At 40.1% G+C, this 21,935-nt stretch overlaps 1 protein-coding gene across 4 annotated transcripts in view; it reads left to right on the forward strand.

The window, feature by feature from the left end:
* Positions 1-1,593: 1,593 nt before the first annotated feature.
* The window catches only part of RASGEF1A (RasGEF domain family member 1A), a 55,142-nt gene continuing 34,800 nt past the window's right edge, over positions 1,594-21,935 (forward strand). For 3 of the 4 annotated variants that reach the window (XM_075109368.1, XM_075109373.1, XM_075109372.1), the window contains exon 1: positions 1,594-1,687. In XM_075109368.1, coding sequence (XP_074965469.1) covers positions 1,646-1,687 — 42 coding nt within the window. In that variant the 5' untranslated portion in view covers positions 1,594-1,645. Of the gene's footprint in view, positions 1,688-3,250; positions 3,389-21,935 lie in introns of those variants that run through there. The other variant, XM_075109370.1, reaches the window with a different exon arrangement.

A 21,935-nucleotide genomic window follows, 5' to 3' on the forward strand; every position in this document is an offset into this window, starting at 1 on the left:
TGAAAGTAACAGAACAATGTACATCCAACTCAAAATTGCATTTTTCATGTTTCTTGCTTATATTTCCGATATTTCCTCCTGTTTGTATAATGAAAATCAAAGAAATCAGATTTTGCTTTGAAAACAGGTTTCTTTGATCTAAAATAACCCATAGATTAATTGAGACCACAGGAGCACTAGAAGTTTTTCAGAAGTTAATTTAAAATAAGAGATTGATCAAGCGCTAACTGAAAACAAAATTTGCTGATGACATTGAATCACTTTGGAAAATTCAGACTTGAAGGTACAAGTATACAAAGATTTAGTCCTTAATTCTTTATGAGCGTGAAATCATTATCGCTCTCATAACTCACTGTTAACTGACTTGATGTGAAATATTATAAGATATTTACACATTTAGTCACATACTATTTTTTGTACAAATGTTATTTTTTAGTCTGACTTTCATGGGAAATGAGTTTTGTGTGCTTATTCGACTTGTCTGTCAAGCTCCCCCAGTATTTAATTCCAGCGAGTAAATCAAGTTTGAAAAAGGTAGAGGTCTCGGTGCTAAAGAAACTCCTGCTCAGAGAAGATTAACTCAGGTTAGTGCCATCACTGAAGGAAAAGATCTTCAGCTGTAACAGACCCGCGTGGCTGGTGCCAGCCCGCATGCTCACAACTCTATTTTAATTTCACATTTAGGAAAGCAATACTAAAAAAAAAAGCCTTGAAACTACAAAAACCTGCAACTCAATGGGAGTTCGCTTTTTTGCTCCTGCAATGGGGAGCAACCCAACTCAGTGCTACTAATCACAACATAAAGTTCAGCTTAGTAATGCAGCAACAGTGAATTTCCCATACAGAAAAACTGAAAAAACCCAAGTCCTACTAAAACCTACAAGAGGCTGTTTTGAAGGTCTGTGGTGAATTACCTCCGTGTTTATCATTACTACAACGTGTCTGGAAACAGCTCAAACGTGGATTTTCTGCAGTCCATTTTATCTTATCTGTCAACAGAATGGTTGCCAGTTTCTCTATCTTATTTTTATGTCATTTTTAAGACAGTTTAGTGGATATTAAACATATATAGTTAATGATTTATCCATCATTCTGATGACATATTATTGCGCTGTCACTTTCCTTTATGCTGCCATAATACTTCTCAGGAAGAAAAGATTTATTATTCTTCTATCACCACAACTTCACTAAGGAATATAATCCTAAATTCCAAGGTTTTTGGTAAAGAGTTTTCAGCATGCAGTTTAATAACCTGTCAATTTAGCACTGTAAATATTATTGATATTTTACTAGATATTGCTTCTTAATGATTATTAAGACACTGCTGTTTTGGGGGGACTGAGGTGGGGGCTTCTCCAGCTCCTTTCCTATTGCCCTTCTTTTGGCACCTAGTATTTAAAATTCTGCCTTTTTCCCTTTATTTGTAATATATAATTTGTGCTATTTCCTCCCCCTTATGAGCATCCCCTCTCTAAAACTACGCATGCCAAATCTTATTCTGATACTACAATGCATTTTCAGTGGAGAATACCTGTGTTCTGAATAGTAATCCGTTGCACCCCTTGTTTTAAGGGGAAGGAGGCAAGACACATGACAATAATCATAGAGTGAAATAGCTGGAAGTCCACCCACTGGGAAAGGCTGGATGGCAGAACCACTGTGCAATGCTGCTGTAAAGAAGTGCAAAGTAAGTATTATTTTACTTTTTATGATTCTTACGTAAAAGTTTCTTTTTTTATTTGAAAGCACTGGTGTGGGATAATTTATAGTTAGAGATTTATGTTGTTCAGAACTCACACTGGGCAGCCCTACACTTGAATAAAAATTAGTTCAGACATTAGAAGACTCTGTAAGCAGGTGCAGAAGGATGAATCTTGGAAGTATGTGAAGCCCAGTTGTGCACTAGGAGATACAGGCAAGGACACTGAACAGTGGCAGCAGTTGATCGTCAAATGCAATATTGTTGATATTTGCTTTCAAACCCCCCCCCTTACTCTCCCCTCCATACACACCATCCTTTCCTTCCTTCACTTCGGAAAAGCCTCTGGTTAAGGAACTCATTATGTGCTTCTCAGTCATCCACTTCAACATCCACTCCTCAGGTCTCACCTGAACACACATGGCACTTGTAACAGTCACGTCCCTCTCATCCACTCCTATCGTTCATCTAAGACACCATGCCCCGTGCAAGATTAAATTGAATGTATTCTACTAGCATATAATCACATCCCTATCTTGTTTGCTTCTCTTTCTAAACTATTCCTCCCCATTTCCTCTATGGAAATGCCAGCTCTATTTCGATGAAGCTATGTCATCATCTTCTGCAATCACCTTTCAGCTTTCTTCCTCAATTCATCTGCCAGTTGTCCAGTTTCCCCAGTCTCCTTATTTCCACGTCCTGAGTTAAATTTCTATACCTTTATACAAAACCCAATACAAACAAAAAAAATCACCTCACCAGTGACTCGCTGCCTTCACTAACTACAAAATAACATTACCTACATAGAAAATTCCTTTTGCTATTTTCTGATTTGCCTCTGCTTAGAAGATTTCACACTGTAGACATCTATGGAATAGAGAGAATTCCATCTTCCTTATTATTTTATTTGTCAAGTATTTTTTCCTGTATGATTTAAGCGAGCTTCTGAAGAACGTTTGGTATACTGTGGGCATTACTGTGCAGAAATCAAGTACAAAGAATGCTCAAATGAAAACTGATTTAAAAAAAAGAAATACGTCAGCAAGTTTAATTCCAGAGTGTTGGTTCCTAGTTGTCAGACTTCCAGAGAAAACATTGTAAACAATTTACAGGTAGCTCTGTAGGAATTTTATATTTTCCAAAAAAAGGTAACCAAATCGAGTGAGACATTTGAGAGATGCTGCTCTAAAATCACACCAAACCAACACCAGAATTTTGGAGAAGTTTTAGCAGCAACGATGTAAGAAAGCAGCCAGTTAGAAATGCCTGCCCAAACCCTACTTCCTTTCCTTCACAACAGCTGTACACTAGTCTTAACTACCATGTCAATTCCTATAACCCTATAGATAGAGAAAACAGCAAAACAGCCTTGGTTTCGCTACAGCTGAAGGACAGGAATGGAAGTTCCCAGTCACTACCAGCAGCCCAGCACATGACGCCTACGTAGTGGAAGCTGAGACTCAGAATTTCCTCTCGTGCGCTACCTTCCGTAGCACTTTCAGTTTTTCTGGGGTATAATTGTAATGGAAAACACAGGGCTCACCGCAGTCCCCAGCACGCTTTGCCTGAGAGTAGATGTGAAAGAGGAGTGATGAAGCAGCTCTTTGCTTCCGTGGCAGTGTAAAGCAGGGACAAACTCTGGCACGCAGGGTGCCCCAGCCGCGAGGAGACATGGTTCTTGAGACCCCGGTAAGTTTGCACAGTGCTGTGCTCTATACTCTCTGTTCCCATGCGCTGGTGGTGTTTTAGGAGGCATCTACGCCTCCGGGCAAACTACGGTGAGAGTACCTCTGTGCAGGGTACTGCTCCTGCAGTGATGGCAGGGTTCAGCCATCGGGAGCCATCTAGCCACGCGTGATTTAGTCGAAGGAATTTAACATTATGTTACAGAGAAAGCGCATTTAAAATTGTGATGTGGTTTATAAATTCACTGGTTATTCTGTGTGTTATGTCATACTTCAATGGTTTGTAATGACCTGATATGATCTGTAAGGAAGATAACATCGTGGTGGCTTTATACAACGCTGTTATGGATAAATGGAAAGAGAACTTTATTTCATGTAATTGTGGTACATTAATTTTGTTTTTCCCTCTTGAGTGGAATACCAGAAAAGACAGAAACAGCGATTTGAATAATTATTCACCAAGTGAGATTGTTTCAGTATTGTGCAGGCAGGTTTAATGTGCTGCAGTACATTGAGAAGCCCTAAACAAGGAATCAAAGTTCAGCTTTCCAGGGATGTTTGAATTTGCCTTGCGGGGTCAGCCCATCCCAAACTCAAGTGGTGCTTCCCAGAACATCAATAATCGAGTTTCAGATATTTGAGTCAAAGATGGGTATTTTGTCTCAAAGATTTCATTCTCAGTCCCCTTTCTTTTTTCCCAAGTTAGTTAATTAAACAAAGAGCAATAACAACAGTGGAATGTCAAGGGTAACAGGGCATTTGAATTGCAACAAAATACGCTTTCCGTTAGCTTATGCAACAGAATTAAAAAAGAAATATTTTCTGTAACATCAAAAAAAAGAGCAGGTTTTGGTATATTACAAATAAAAACAGTTAGAAAGTGAGAGCTCTTGCATTCCGATACGTGGCATTTAACATCTCCAGTAAAACATGGTTTGGGGTGCTTTCAGTATAGCTTCTGCTAGATCAAAAATGCTATCCTGGTACTTCACAGGGAAACGAATATTTCTGCTGCAGAAAATAAGATCCAATCCCTCATCGAGTTTCTCAGTCTGGTGAATTTAAGCTTTAAGTGGATTGGTAGGGACCTGATCTACATAAGCTGTCCAATCCCTTGACAAACGATTCTCAAATTAACTAATAAGATATTGCGCTGCTTACAGCTTATTAGAAAGAAACAGTGAGCGGTAATAGCACATAGCTACTATGCCTGGGATTTAAAAGCTGGATTTAGCTGCCATGTCCATAATTCTTGGTGCTTTGGTTATGTAAAGGAGTAGGGGAGAGGAGGGTTTAGTTTCATATTAAGGAAAGTGAAAAGGCTCTACGGAATGTAATTGCAGGATTAGTAAAAAGTATAAGGCAGCTTTGCTCTGCTATTTACATATCAAGGCAATTTATGGAAATCCTTATATAGAAAACTTCAACAATTGAAAATGAGATTCAGTAACAGCTTGCTTTTAAATTAGAAGGACAAGCAATATAATTTTTCATGTTGAAATATTATGTGCAGAGAATAAACTGGTAAATTGTCACAAGAGACTTTAAAGATTATCTTCCCAAGGAAAAGGCATAAGATACCAGAGCTTCCCGACCAACATTGATAGTTATAATAGCAATATCTCTGCAAGTTTCCAGGTATCCAAAGGATAGTCTACATGTTCACAGGATTTCTATGCATGAGAACATTTTGACAGTAATTACCATTCATCCTGAGGTGGAAAGTTAAGAGTAAAGGGACAGAGCAAGCGAATGCCTTGAGAATCACCTGGTAGAGTTAGCATCAGAGTACGTGGGCAACACTTAAGAACGGAGAAACTATAAAGTCAACAGCCAGGATAAGTCAAAACAAGGGGGGTGGGGGGGGGTGGGGGGTGGGTGTCGTCTCAGTGAACCTAGCTGGGCAGAGGAACTAGAATGATTAGAATTAAGGACAGAAACTGTCAAGTTTAGTAATGGTATATACAATCCTGACCACAGAAAATGAGGTTATAAAAAAAAATCTTTAGCAAAGCTGCCACCTCAAAACTAGAACGGCACAAAAATTTGAGACTGCACACCAGAATGCATCAGTGAAGACTACCAAGGTAGCAGCTAAATTTAGAATAAAGAAGTACTAAAGGAGCAAATTACAAGAAAAGAGAAGTAAGAGTCATTGACTTTAGTCTCATAGAAATGTCGCGTACTACCAGAACAAGTGATCTAGCTGTATGCAATTGCAGAAGAGAGAAATTCAAAATTGTAAAACCATTACAGAGGACTGGCGTGAAAGTGCTTTGCTTGGAATAAGTATAAAGCCAATGACTACTGCTTTCTAATCTGTGAAACCAGATGCCAGAACCTTCCCACTGAAACAGAAAAAGTTACCATCTCTTTTAATATAGATGACCTGTTAGAGGAGCTGAGAACGTAATCAATGCATAAACAGTTCACTTGAAAATGAAAAGTATTAAAATAAGTACTTGATGTGTAGTAAGGACCTCCAGTTTCAACCTTTAGATGCGATCGTCATGGAGTTAGATTACCCTTTGTCACACAGCCATCCTTGCACAAGCCCTCGCACAACTTCTCCTCTATCCTAAGGAGACACAGATCAACCCCGCTGTCACATCCCATTAGGAGCAGAGCTGATAAAATGTACTGGGATTCCAAGGTGACATAGCTTCTTTCATTACGTTTGTCACAATATTGATTAGATTAGGTCTGAAGTCCTTCTTTGGCCTGCTACTGACCCGTCACATCTCCTGGGAAATTCTGCAGAGTAAGAAACAAAATTGAAAATGACTGGAACAATAGAGATGGTTATAGCTCATGGGACTCACATAGACGTGACAAGTGCTGATTTTTTACAAACCATGCATCCTAATCCACTAATCCCAAACCTGACGACTAAATATTACATTATCTTCTTCACAGTAGTTAGCCTTTGGGAGCTTTAATAGCATGAAATTTAGCCATCAAATATTTTTATTTCTTTCACTGATGTAAACAACAACATGCTCAAAGTGCTGCCTGGCTCATTTCACCCACCAAAAATTCAAAAAGAGCAGGTAGGCTCGCTCTCCGTGGAGCCTTATATCAGGAGTCTTCTACAGTATGTTTAGTTTTAGATATTACACTCACGCAGGATAGCTGATGATGTTTCAAGTCAGAGAACTGTGCAACTGAGCCGTACGGCATTCAGCTTATCGTAGCAGTCAATAGCTAAAAGACCTTTTTGACAGGCTTTTCTTATTGGCATTAAACACTTCCGATATATGTCCTTCACTGATGTAGCCTTTGTATGTGACACATTTGACAGTTCTAAAGGTACAAAGAACTACTCTTAATTAATAAACATTTTTTTTTTATTTAGACAGAATGGAGAGTAGAGATTATTTTTTCCTTTTTAAGTATAAGGTCATATTTTTCCTCTTTCACACATGGGCTACTCTACAAATACCATCAGTAGGCACATCTGAACTACAAGGAGCCTGAGCAATAAGTTCAGTAAATGTCACTCCTTTTCCCTACGCCTTTACCTCCCACATATAACATCCACTCCTCTGACAGCCCCCAACTATGGTTTGATTTTTCCTTTCTTCCAAGTCTTCCCTCCTCCTCCTCCTCCTCTTCACACAGCTTTGCGAAATACAACAGCTAAGCAATTAGCATCCTGTAAGTAAAATAAACATTCCTATTTGCGGTAGGGAAATTGTAGTACATCTGTCACACTCGGTAGCACCACCCGAGACAAGATGACACACACTATGATAGCCTGGGAACCACAAGCTCTCATGAAACATTAGCTTCCAAATTTGCTTCTTGTACGCTTCAAAGGATAAAGCAACATGAAGCAGAGCAAGAATTGTGCATTTCATTCCAGTTTAGCATAAGAGAATTGCATCTAGATCCTGTATTTATTTTATTGCCATGGGATTACAAGAAACATATTGGGAGAAGGGGGGAAGGGAACAAAAACAAAAAGAAAGAAAATCCCAGATTTCTTCTACATAAAACATTATTGCCTAAATGTACCTAAGAAAAGAAAATACACATTCCAGGTTGCTACTTTCATCCTTTCCACAACTGCTAAACTTTCTTCGAAATTAAGTCCTAGAAATTCTTTCACCCTGTTCTTTAATTGGTCATGCTTTTTTTTTTTTTTTTTTTTTTACTCACAAAAAAAGGAGCAGTTTCTCTTAATATAATCCTGGCTTTCTTTAACTTTTAATAGAAACTTTTTGCATATTACTGAAAGATTTGACAGGGTAATTAACGTTCCATTGAAAAAGACTTGAAAATTTAAGGGGGAGCAGGGAAAGAACAATAACTGATTATGGATTCCGTTTAATTAAACCTGCCTTAAATACGCTTTAGGATACTTAAATTGAAGATGATTAAATTCATCTATCTATAGCCGTAAAGATTACTCCAAGCTCCAAGAAATTCAAACAATGTATCTTCATGCTTTGCAGAATCTTGCCTGTAGGTTATTACTGTGCAGACTTCAATTAAGGTTCACCAACAGCTTTTACATCCAAAAACTATGGGTTGCACCTTAAGAATGTGAAAAAACTGATCTTCTGAGGATTGCCCAGGAATAGTTGATGGATTTTATTTTTTTCTAATGCCTTAAGGGCTCAAAATTTGGGAGGGAGATTTTAGTCATGATTATAAGGGTTTTTTTTCCTTGGATGGGTACAGGTCCAGGTCATCTCCCAAAGAAAAATGTTTAGAAAATCCTTTCTTGAACTGCCAAGCAATATTCTCTAATTACGTTACACTCATGCTCTTATTCATACCATTAAAATAAGAGTAGTGCAACAGCTGCACCCCTCACAGACTATAAAATAAGGAAATCACACCAAAAGAATAAAGTGGCAATTCCTCAATATCATAATAAGCAATTAAAAAAGAATAAATGGATATTTTTGTTGCACACAGATATCTTTGTTTTAAACACAGCCATGTATTTTTTCCAGAATAGATCACACAAATCTAAGAGGGCATTTGCTTGAAACTCTTTGTTCATATTAACATGGGAAGCACCTTTGCTCCCTCTAAGAAAATAATATGCTGCACACATCCATAGAAAAAAAAAAAGAAAACTTTTGACACATTTTAAATTGTTTTAATGCTTTAAGGTCAAAGGTTTTTGCACACCCTACTTGGCCTTGCCCCACTTCTTCATTCTCATCTCTTCACCCCCTTTCCTGCATTCCCCCCTTACACGTACCACTTTCCCAGTTCATACACGTCTCCCGCTCTTGCCCCCAGCACGTACCCGCTTCTCTGCCTTGTTCCCTTCTCCACACTGATCTTGGTCATTCGGCCCAGCTGTCTTTTGTAGCACTCCTAATTACACTCCTCTCCTTTCAATTGCTGGCCTCTTCATTACCACTGCTGGGCTTGGTTACCAGGAATAGGATTTATTTCCCATTCTCTGGTTCCCTTTACCCCCCATCATCTTCTGGTCTAAATGAAGAGATGTGCTAGACCCCCACACACAAGCTATTACCAATCTCCAGCTGTCACCTGGTAGCATGAAACCCAGAAAGAAGCTGGGTTAGCTGGAGGCCGAGAGTCCTTGCAGTGTGTAGATCACAGACTGCAACGGAATTGGACTTGACGTAGCTGGGTTTGTCTGATGGTTTCTAATATCTCTTTCCACCACAAGAACAGAAAGCTAAGACATCCTAAGGCTGGCTCTCAGCTGCATGAATTTGCTACTTGGCAAACTTCAGGGGGAGGCCACAAGAAGAGGGTGGAGAAGCAAGAAGCAATGTTATTCATTTGGACTAGGCACAGGTTGCTTGTGCTGAGGTGTTTTCCTTCCTGGTGACTGCTTCAGCCAGAGCGCCTAAGGTATAAGCGTGTCCCCTGCCCGCACTCCCTTCTCACCTGCAGAGAAAGAGCTTGCAAGTCAAGTTTGAAGAGTACTACAGAGCACGTAAAAAGAAGTGTACAGGAACCCACTTCTTTGAAATTGCTGACGTTTTGGAGGATGAAAGAAGCTCAAAACCTCCAGGGCTCAAGCCTCACAGGCACCAAAAAAAAAAAAGAAAAAAATCCCTTAAAAAGAAAAGAAATAGAAGGAGAAAAACTGCCTATCTCTGTATTTAGAAGTTCAAATATTTAAGTCCCTTGAGGAAGGAAATAGGTTAGGAGACTGCCAGTGAAAAACAACAGATTGAAATAAGTCTGATTTTCTGGTGCAAGTTTTAATTCTTTTTTAACAGATCTTAAAATTAAGTAAAAATAATCTGCAAAAGCACTACCAATACAATTTAGCCACCAAAGGTTAAGAAGTTAGAAAAATACAGGCTAGGAATAGTCTGGCCAAAATGTCAGGGACCGTACGTGTTTACCATCAGCAATAGGCATCCGCTAGCTGTTTTTGCCACCAAGCGATAACTGAAATGAATGCTTTGGGTTTTTTTAATGCAAGCAATAGACTGTCTTACAGCGCAGAGTAACTGCATCCTACATCTGGTACTGCAAGTCCCTCAGTAATACGTGCAACCATTTTAGCCAAACTGGATTTCTGAGGATAAACTAGAATAGCCATAACACAGAGGGTAGCGTTATTTATCTCATATGCTCACGATATCTGCAGAGGTAACGTTGAATAACGTCTATCGCTAGCTTTGATATTAATTTGAAAGGAGAAGAGTAAGTCCGCACTACTTGGAGAGAAGGGAGATGGGCGAGTTAGGGTAGCAAAGCAGCAGCCGAACACAGCAAGCTGAGGCGGGGTGCGGCGAGACCCCAGTTATCTTTGCGTTGTGCCCGGGTCCCTGGGAGCTGCAGAGACTATGGGATGAATTAAAGCAATTGCCAGGTTCCTCTGACTTGTGCTAGGGGGCATCCATACGTGCTTCAGGACTACAGAACAGATGCCAGTACCGAATGCTTCCAAATTACAACCAGAATCTAGTTTGGACACATTACATTACTTCTGTCACACCTTTTGCCCTTGCTTTTGGCACAGGAAAAAAAGCTCTGAAAACAGTGTTTGTGTACTTAAATGAGAAAAGGAACCAGTATCCCCTTACATTTTTCTTTTCTGAAGGTCTTAAGGAAGGAATGAGGATGCACAGTAAATAAATGGCTCAAGTTTAAAGATCAGACTGTAAGCAACTAAAGCTTCCCTTCTTGCAAAACTATAGTCAGTGTGATTAATGGTTCAGGAATTATATTAAAGTGCAATAGCTTTCCCTGTTGACTGGTGATACCCAGGAGAAAAGTCTCTCTGCTTTGAATGAGAACATGAAATTTGATTTGTGTATTCTGAAGAAATAAATAATAGTATCTTTATTTAGATAGATCTCTTTCCAAAAGCAGCATCTTCCTATTTTGATCACAAATTAAACACGAAAAAAAGTAAATCAAGAAGTCAGGCTGTCCGAGCGCATGAAAGAAAGGGAGAATCTGCGTGAAGCAGTCCCCTCTTGTAGTTAATAACAAATTGATAGGCATTACATCTGCTCAGCTCCTTCCAGTATCGTGTCTCAGAACCACACTGTAAAAGCTGTATGCGCTGCTAACAGCTCCTTTCTCAAAGGAGCTTAATTAAGGGTTGTTTGTGCTAAAGGAAACTTGTCAGTGCACTGAGTAAAGGAGGATTTAGAGCTTCAGTTACTGCTGGGCTAAGATAACATCTCAGAAGCTCTGGGGCTGTGGAGTTCACCCTGACTACTTGGTACTTTCTCACCATTCAGATCAAGCAACAATAATTAGGCATTTGAGGACTGACCTTCATTTTTAGGTAACACACTCTAGCAGGCTACCGACTTGTTAAAGGATACAGGAAAACCCGTAAAAATGAAGATTAAATGCAGAGTTCACACGCACACAGAGATGTAAATCAGCACTAAACCAGTGCTCCAGGCAGAGATGCCCTTACCCGCGGCTTGGTAAGGGTGGCTCTTCCCAAGGGCTGCCTTTCCCACTCTGTTCCCATGACAGCAAGCTCATACTTCACAAGTTTAGCAACTCTTTTCTGCACCACAGTCACTGATTAATGCCCTGACCCTTGACTCGTTAACCTCAGCAGTAACAAAACAGAAGGCATAGGCTCATAGCCCCAAATTTTAAATTGGTTTTAGGACAGACCTTCCTGTGTGGCAACAGTGGGACTTGCAGAGTTTTTGCCTGAATAAACACAGGCCTCTTTTACCCCGCTTAGCCTTTTCTGGAATTTGCTAGCAATAGAGAAGTAAATAGGTAACTGTTCCAACACAATCTTAAATAATTCAAAGTATCACATACTTGAAAGTCCAGAGCAGCCCATATAACAGTAAACAAGCTTTTAATCGATTCTGAAATAATAAGACAACAGATGTCAGTAAGATTTAATTCAGTTTCTATTGGGCAGAGTTTAAAAGAGCCTGAATGCTCCTCTCTCAGAAAACTGAAATAGGAACACAAGTTTTAAATAAACTTCTTTTGGGCACAGCTGCAGGGAACGGTTCATGACTGAGCAGTCCTTGAAACGCTCTCATGCCATTTGCTGTAGGCGCAGTGCAATTTTAATCACTGCGAGGAGCTTCAGCTATGCCTAGGCGCTTTGTTCTTCATGGTGAGCCTAACTGGAAAGACACAGAAAAAAGCAGGTCATTGCAGCACAGAGGCTCGAATGATCCCTGTGCTTCCAGAGGGGGGGAAGCCAAGTAAGGCTGCAATATGGAAGACGAATGTTCAGATGACACCTGGGGTTTGGGAAGAAGGAGGCAACTGGTGAAAAGTCCAGGCCACCCGGGTTCTCCTTCCAGCTCCACAATTCACCTAGTGTGACCCGGGTGAGCGACTGTCACTTTGCCTCCTCAGTTTCCCCACAGAGCACAGCGAGGCCGGGGACAGCAGCCAGGACGCCTCCTCGCTGCCTGGTTTTGGCACAGCTGCACGACGGGGCCTCAAGGTGCTCCCGCAGCGCACGTGCGCACACATAAATCAGACAGCGGTAGGCACGTTGTGGGAATTAACCAGGAGTTTCAGTGGCTTGTTTGAGGTACAAGGGAATACAAGTTACACTGCAAAGCAAGGCTAGCACCAAGCAATGAGAGAGAAATGCTTGCTAGTATAAAAACAAGCCTGGAGAGCAGAAGCGAACGCTTCCCCTCTGCTGCGTAGGCTGCTACGGAGCGTGCCAGCAGGCACCGCCGCTGAACAGCTGGCAGAGTAGGCACAGACAGGAGCACAAACATGTAGCTTAAGGATACTCACCACTGACACTAGGAACAACCGATGGGCTGTTCGTGTGCCAGGGACTGAGTCACAACAAGCTGGCGCTCCGGCAGATTTTACAGTTGCTTGCTGCAGTGATTTGCTTTGTGATACGACAGCATCTTAACATACTGCTACAGTACCGCTGACCTCCACTTGGGATACCTCCATCCCTATGTTCCGATCCAATTATTTTCAGTCCTCAGTTAAGTACTGTAGGCATAAAAAAAAAAATAACCAGAAGGGGTGAAGAGATAAAGTTGGTCGTGCCTATAATCTTACAGCTGTGTCTGTAATTCTGATCACAAATTATTCTTTTACATGATTGTCAGGCAGAGAAAGCGACTGCCAGCACTTCATACCCCAGTTTTGAGCGCTCACAATATCTGTTGAAATTAGCAAGCAATCAGCACCCACAGCAATTAACATCACATACACAGTACTCCAGTTGTGCGTTCTCTAGGCATTCTTTTCTCCCATGGAAATCTGTATTGCACAGGGCTTGTTTTGACAAGTTATCTCTTTTCTATTCAAGAATTCTAGGTACTTTTCACTCAGATTTTCAGTTTCAGTTAGTCACTATATCCTCAAGGTGTATGTACTATCAACATAAAATAACAAACAGAGCTCAACAATCAAAAATTTATTTCCTTTTTCCTATGTATTATGACTTTTTGTCCTGATCCCACCAGGGAAATCAACAGAAAGTTTTTCACTATCAGTTATACATTAATAGAAAAAGATAACTCTTGAAGTGGAATGGATGTAGAGACCAACACAAGTCTGAATCTGCCCATTCAGCCTGAATTTGGCCACCTTGATTGGAATTTTGGCCATAATCACTTGCATATTATAATGGGAACCCAAACTGTCTGATGTCAAAGGCTCCATTGAAACCTAAACCAATGCTGAGCTACGCTGAATCTACAAAGCATGCATTTCTTATCAATTCCCACTCCCACACACAAAGCATCTTCCTCCATACCTGTCACAAGCAAAGTCCTAACTTTCAGGAGCTAAAATGCTCAAATCATCCTTAGGTGGTAATGCAGTTTGGACCTAAAGAGAGAACAGCAGCTGTTCCGGTGGAACTTTGCATTTGAATTTCCAGGGTTTGTTCTAACCCCTACAAACTCAAAACAAAACTCAGCTGGTGTGAACTGAAACAACAGGTTTGAGTGAGAAAAAAAAAAAAAAAAAAAAGAGTGGAAACCACTGAGGCTGAGCATCAAAACGAAAGTTTGGACCTGCACTGCGCACATGCCTGGCAAGCCTGACACAGATGTTGATTTTCCTTGCATACAATTCTAAGCCAAACTCACTTTTTGCACTGAAACCAAGAATTTGGGGGCCAGGGAAAGGATGGAATTAATTTTCAATGGCATCTCCTAATGAGCAAATAAAGATCAGGAACCTCAGGATCTACTCATGCAAGAGCAGAGAAATTACCTTTGCATATTTGGTTTTTGAAGAGATAAAGAGTGGGGAGAGAGAAACGGAATTGTGGCCACAGGGGAGAAATTTATGAGAAGTGCAAGTTGTGTGGTTCAGGCAGCTTCAGAGAGCACTGAAAGATTTTAGAAGGTGAACAGATTCCTTTCTCATTAATGAAGGGGCCCTGACTCTAGATCCGCTGAGCTCACTCCGAGTGGAAGGCTATTCAGTGCTCGCCTTTGATTGAAAGCATGAGCCTGTTACTTATGAGCTCTTGGTAGCTTTCCTTTTAATAGGAGGTTGGGGGAAGGGGGAAGATGATGGCTGGAGGAGGGGAAAGAAGAGATGGGTGGAAAAAAAACGCTCTTAGCTGAACATGGGACTTCAAGGGATTTGCAGGGCAGGCCTTTGGGGAAAGGTTAAAAGCTTACAAGGCAAGTGATGCCTTTCCTGGGCTGATTTTTCTTTCCTTATTGTTCACCAACACGTTCAGAAAAAAAAACTTCTCTGCATCTTCAGCCCACCCTTACCCTCCTACTTTCCCATAGCCTTACCAAATTATTTATTCTGCTAGCGCGGAACTAAAAAAAAGTGCTGATTTTCACATTTTTTTTCCGGTGGATATCAGCTGTATTTGAATAATGCTTAAAAAAAATACTAAATAAATAAAATCCTGACCATCTTCACTGCTGCAGCTTGCTGTTCTAAATCGTACACAGCCGTGAGCTCTCATCAGACTTTGTGTGGGCTTGAGATGTTCTTTGCAGCTGAAAGCTGAACACAGAGCATCGCTAAAAGGATATGAAAGATGATGTTGGGACATTTGCCATAACTATACAGGACCGCTCCAGAAAGCATCAGAAATGTGAGCAGATTACTTAGCTAGCTCAGTGTTGAGGGCTGTATTTGCAGCTGGCTGTTGCTGTCAAAGGTTAGCTTTTTATATGAAAAAAAAAAAAAGACGACAGAAAATACACTCGAAAGAAATCCACGCATACCACAAATGACCATGATAGGTACCTGCTTGAAGGTAAAGGGCACCACAGCAACTGTGTGTCGAAGCCTGGACATGTACTTTAAAGGGACAGAATCTAAACTCCTGTTCAAATAATTTGGCCATAAGTGCCTTTAGGGAATTTTGAGATACTTAAGCATAAAAAGATTAAATAAAAAATAAGGTGAAATACCACTTTTATTACAGCAACAGTGTAAGCACAGTTCCTTTGTAATATGAGTTGTAAAATATCAAATGTTAAAGACCCGACTGGTGGTTTTAAAAGATAGACTATTTTTAGCAGTTGAATTAGTATTTAAATCTTTCAAAAGTAGCATAGTTACAGAAAACGCTTTAAACTCACTCACTTGTAGCCAAATCTGTTGAAGCAAGAAAGCTTCAGCTGTTTCAGTGTTTGCACCAATCCACAGCTGTAACTTCTGGGAATGGCTCTTTTGTTCCTCAGAAGCAAACTTCAGATTATTTTATCCCACCGCAACATTCCCGACCACTTCTCAGACCAGGGTTCGCACAGCCAGCTGAGGCTACGATTTTACTGGCACAAAAAATTCAGGCATGAATTTCCATGTGAGCTCCCCAGTTAGGCACACAACAGTGCACTCCCTCACAGCATCCTCTCAGACTAGACTCTCAAATAAAATCCAAACTATGACCTACTGGAGCTCCCTGGCCATACGGATACATGCATGCTCAGGATATGGCCCAAAGTCTGATAAAATCCAAGATGACACCTCATTTATACAAACACAAACAATAACACAATAAAATTAGAGCCATCGCCTTCAAAACCACACTCGGGAGCATTTGAGCATGAAAAGGAGAGATGTTTAACTACTTCATTATTTCAAAAATCAGTTGCAAAAGAACTCTTTTTGGTCAAAATATGAAATCAAAGTACTAAAGAGGAATAAAATAAACCCACCTAATAACTACTTTCTGAAAACAATTAGGTGACTTTTAAGCAAATTACCCGACTGCCCAACAGCCATGCTATAAATCGTTCTTTGTGAGGGAGATTTTTTTTTCTTCTATTCAACATCTACTATTTGTTCATCAATAATAGGCAAAAAAATTTTGAAAGGTAAAAAAAACCAACCCCACAGTGATAAAACAAGGGACTAGATTTTTAGTTATAGGTACTAATCCTGCTGGTGTCTATGGATGCCTGAATCCAGTTTAAACTGTATTTTCCTGGTCTTCATCTGTTGCCAAGGAAGATATATCAACCATTTGCAGTCTGTAATAAATTTGGTCATCTTCTAAACTGAGCAGAGCTCTTCGAAGGAAACTGAACAGGCAGCTTCAAGATAAACCGAAGTGCTACCTATGCGTATTGACATGGGGTAGAACCCAAAGTCAACCCCAGTCAGTGCCGTGCCATTTGGAGTGTTATGATCTTGATTCGGCTGAGCTCCTGGGTGTGTAGGATATTAATAGTCCCTTTGACAGAGACAGCATACCCAGACTTAAAAACAAATTAGCAAAATTTATTTTTTTGCTCTTGCTAGGCATGTTAATGAGACAATTTGTATCCGCGTTTAAAACAAAACACATGCAGAATCTGAAAGTCAACTGTATTACCATCACAATATAGAGGAAGGGATTCTAAGGAAAAGCAGCAATAAAAAAAGATGAGGTCATTTAGCTCGGTAATGAAAATAGTGACTTGTGATTGTAGAAAAAAAGTAATATGGCTTATTGCAAATTACACAGAAAAGCACTTTAGCGCTTAACATGTTAATCCCCCCCAAAAAAACAGTTTTCATCATTTCATACACTGCAAACGTCTGTCTATAAGTGTACGCTAGTGAGAGGCTGTTTGTAACTGCATCTAGCTTGCAGGGAGAAAAAGGCACCGTAACAGTTGTGAGGCTGCGTGAAGGTTTAAACAACTGTACTTATTATGGGATATTTGCAAAATTTCAAACCAGAATTAGGCACATGATGCGCTTGAGCGTCTGTGAGTTCCCTTCATTTCATGTGATCGGATTCACACCAGCTGCAATTCAAAGCAGTTCATGCAGCACTCTTCAGCCCAGATCTAAACCCTGCTCTCCCCATCCTCAAAGTCCCAGACACTCAGCGTATCTCCTATTCCCGCACGTGCCTTACTACGCTTTCAGTTTCTTAGCAAACAGATGTCATTTCAAGCCACAAACTTGCTGCGCATCAAAGGCTAGTTCAGCAAAGCAGGACCTTGCACACTGCCTCTTCCCAAGCGGTACTCAATAAAATTACCCAGCAAATCCCACTACTTGAACCACGAGCATCTTCTGATTCTCACTGCGCTCAGTTTCACCTGAATTTGGGTCGAGTTTGGAGGGGGAAAGGAGGGAACAGGTATGAGCAGAAGAAAAGCAAATAAAGGCTACCTGGAAGTCTTGATGATCTCTGCATAATAGTCTTGCAGCACCAAAGGGAAAGGAGCAATTAGGTAGCACTGGGGAAAAAAAAAAAACAAAACAAACCACAAACCTCAACCTTTATTTAGGACTTCATCTAAAACCTACTGAAGTCACTTAGATGAGTTCTGTTGCCTCCAATGAGTTTTGTACGAAGACCCAAATCTGCGATAACCTACAGCACCCCTTCTAAGATCATTACTAACTTCTCATCATTTATTTTTGAAAGAAGAATGGGGAATGTCCTAATATCACTAGCAAAACAATATTTCCTCACTCTAAAACCCGCACATACATACACCACAAGAACAATGCTGACTGCTGACTTGATGCTCTTTGATGTGTGAACATATAAGACAATTGGAGACATTCCAATTATCTCCAGTTCAAAGTTAGGCCAAAATTAGAAGCAGTTATGAATAATGTATTAGGTTTTAGTCGAAACAGCAGCGCTGAGCAGAATAAAGATGAAAATTTAGCTTAGCTGTGAATACGTGAAACAGGTAAGGAACACTGCTTCCTTCGACACGTCGGAATTGCACATCCTCAGAAGTTCAATTAAGAAAACATATGTCAAAACAGAGTTTTGTGACAGACTATAAATTGCTTTCAGATGCAATTCTGATGTTTTCAGGATAATATTAGAAGCGCAAGTTTTTTGTGAAACTTCCTCTAACTTCTTTGTGAGGCTTTTTAGAAGGAATAGCCATGTCAAAATCCTTGTCATTTGCCATAGTAGCCTAGGAGCTGGTTCCTGGTCAAAAGAAGCATCTTGGAAGGTTCATAAGTCAACACAAGTCAGCACACTAGCCCAGATCCAAAAAGAGCGCTAAGCAATCGACTTCCTTCCATTTCAGAAAGCTTACCAACTCCCTGAAAATCTAGAATTTTAATTAAGGAATGACTTCCAGGTAGTAATGCTTCTAGCTGGATAAGCTGTTCTTGCTTGGATGTCTAGGCTATGTTCCAGATAAAGATGTCCAGTGAGTGTTCCACTATTGCCTTATATTTCTGCAATTCTACTTTGTGGATTTTGTGAAAAAGATAGGCTCTCAGAAGATGACTGTGATAGTGCAGACTGTAAGAACGAGAAGATACACATGGCTACTACTTTGGGTTTTTGCACTTTTATCAGAGACCTTTTTTCCATTATCTACCTTCTGTCTTCACAGTTCTCTGTAACTGTGGGCAATCTGAAGTAAGCCTTTCCAATTAGGCAACGGCTGGCACTTAGGCTCAGTGCCTTGTTAGTGACAGTTTTGACAAGGGTAACTGACAACAGGCCAGAGATGATTTTTCATGGTTTGTGCATGAAGTTATTTATACATGCCCTGCTGAAATCCTGTGTTGCCTTCCTTCACTGGCTTCAGTTTGTTCACTAGTATTTTGCAAACCATGAAAATGAAGTGACTGCATAAAACAATCCAATATTCTCTAGATTTCTAGTAGCAGTAAACAAGCTTTAGCAACAACAAAAAAAATTCTATCACTCGATAGACTCATTGGTAACTACAAAACAATAAAGCACTCATTTCAGCAAATTCATAAAACATCTGTTATGAAAGTTAATTAATGTACTAGCTATTATGAACTATTATTTTCTATACCACGCAATGCTAGGGCAATTCTAGGCTTTCATTTACTTTAGAAAATAACTACCACTAAAAAGCATTAGTATACACAGTGCTTTTCATCTTTGGTTTTAAAATTAGAATTCTATTTCCTAGAACCAACTGCTCAACTTGGACAAACCTTCGTTACTTCAACAGACGTACGTGTAAGAGGGGGTAGGTGTTTGACTTCATCTACCGAGGGCATACAGCAGGATTGCGCTCAACTTACAACAGAAGCATTTAAAATGCCAACAGCTGAGTGCCTCTATAGTCTCAAATTTCTCCTGTATCACCTAATTTTTATGCCAGTGAAACAGCAGATCCAATAAGAAACACTGAAGTAGGGACGAAGTGATTTCCCCCCCCCATCCCCCTTTCCGGACTGGTCATACACAAAGTAGAATATGACAATAAATTCTTCAGCCTACTTATGTCAGGGACGCGATGCAGACTGGTGTGTACGCATGGAGAATTTTGTCAATAATGCTTAATATTATGCTTATAACCATTCATGGAACAACATACAATGATAGAATACAGTGTCCCCAGTTAGCTAGAGAACTCTCCTGATTTATGTACATCTATAAAACATTTACATTGAAAACACACTATAAGGCATTTTTAAATCCGACTGATTAAAATTAGGCTAGACGTCATTAATGAATTTGAAAAGACAGTTATTTAAGTAACTTAATGCATTTGCAACGCTTCACGTGAATCAGGCTGACTGATTTCTTGTTAGTTAAATCTGTAGCACAACTCACTCCCGGTGGGACGTCTTGTAAATTTAGGATTTCTAGCTCATCTTTGCCACGCACCTGTTCTGTGGGAGCTGCTAATGAGAAAAGAGGAAATTATGAAATGCTCATAAGGAATTAGTCTCCTACACGAGAAAAAAAATATCTGATTTTCAGTGAACAGTCTCAAATTATCAATCAGTACTGCAACACTGTTAAGTCGCTACATTAAATGGCTGCATTTGAAAGCACGGCACTTTGAAGCTGTTTCCCTGCATAGAGACCTTATAGTAATGTAAGAGCACTACCTGATCAGAACTCCCATATAATTAGGAAAGTTAAGGCTGTTATGAACAAACTGCCCAGGAAATCTGCCATGGCACAGAAAGCTTTTACTTTTAAACCACTGGCTCTAATCTCACTCGGACAGTAGGTAACTGCGTATCCGTTCAGGACTCACAGGGGCACCAGGGAGAGAAGGGGAAGGAGGAAGAAAATTTCTTCTGAAAAAATTTTCATGAACAAGCAGAGGCTACTCTCCTGAACACCACTTAACTTTATTTTTACTGCAGACATTTCATGAGATGGCTATCTGTTTCACAAACCCAACCTATACGTCTCTATAGCTGCTCTCCTCAGATATGCCTACAACCTGGGCCATTTTCTATCTTGTCTAGCTCTGGAGAAAAAAAAGGTAGTTAGGAAAACAGGAAATACAGGACAAAATAGCATCAACTACAGGAGCACTCTGAATTCTACAGAGTTTACAGACTTCTGAGCTCTAGTTCCAAAAATCTTTCGCCAACATGACCATTAATTTTAGGGAGCCTTAGCATCCCTGCACAAGTGAGAATAAGAATGTAAAAAAGAGAAGCAAACACAGATAAGTTTAAAAAAGTCTCCAAACCTGAGGTAAACCAGGATCTGCCCGTTGTGTGCACAGCTTTTGCAGACCCAAGAACCTAGTCTAATGGGGAACACAGGTGAGCACCAGAAGGAACAAGCTTCCCCTGAGGAAACAACATCAGCTTTAAGCTTCCGGCATGTTCAAGCCTGGGGAATCCCTTTTGAAGTTGCTAGCTGACACGACATCTGTTTCCTGCCACTGGAGCGAGGCAAATGGCAGCAGTAAGGTTGGAACCCAGTCACGTCAGAACACACAAGACTCTTGAATACACTTGGTTTTATACAGTTTGATTCTTCTGGTGAGAAGGGGGGGGAGAATATAAATTGTAATATGTAGGTAAAATAATAAAACTGCTTCCCTGAATGATCTTTAATATTGGCGCAATGGACTTGAAAAACGCAAAGAAAAGGACGACGAATTCAATAATTATTATCCTCCTGACATCAAAATAACTAAGTTTTCAAAAAAATATATACTCAAATGGAAATTACTGAAACCTAGTATCCTATGATAGAGCTAGCTTCCAGGTGATTGCCAGTCCTAAATGGCAAAGCCAAACAGGTTCAAGGCGCACATTGGTTTTTCATCATCAGTTATCTGAATTGTGCCTTGATCAATACAGAGCACAGGGAAAATAAAAGCTCCAGGAAAACACTAAATCATGGGGTTTTTTGTAGTCTGCTTACATTTATTTCCTTATACTGTTACTGTCATAAAGGGTTGGGCCAAAGTAACTCAGTCACGACAATTCTTTGACTAATTTATGTCAAGATAATTTAGCAAAACCGAAGACTAAGTAATGGTTCAGGTAGTTTCACTAGCATACAGGCAGCTCACAGTCTGGTTGGGGGTTTTGGTGGGGTTTTTTTGGTTGGTTGTTTTTTTGCTTTTACTTTCACCACTTACGCATATGTAGCAGGGGTGTTGTTCATCTGCAGGTTAGCCCTCAGCTTAATGCAGCGCAAATTTGACTGTGTAGGGTCACCCCGTCTTATTGTTTCATGTTCAATAGTTTATGCTTGGATAGTCTGAGGCTGTGTCCTGGGATATACGAGATAAACATACATATACATGAGACAGTATCCTATATTCTGTATGACTCAGCATCAACTCAATATACATGTGCTTATTCACTCTGTTTGTGATATGATAGTGCAAGTCCTTCCCAAGTAGCTCAAACTATGCTGAAACACGCTGTAGCCGACAGTCTCATCTATACGCACATTTCTAAGTAGG

Source organism: Phalacrocorax aristotelis, chromosome 14 (assembly GCF_949628215.1).
Source record: "Phalacrocorax aristotelis chromosome 14, bGulAri2.1, whole genome shotgun sequence".
Classification (NCBI taxonomy): Eukaryota; Metazoa; Chordata; class Aves; order Suliformes; family Phalacrocoracidae; genus Phalacrocorax; species Phalacrocorax aristotelis.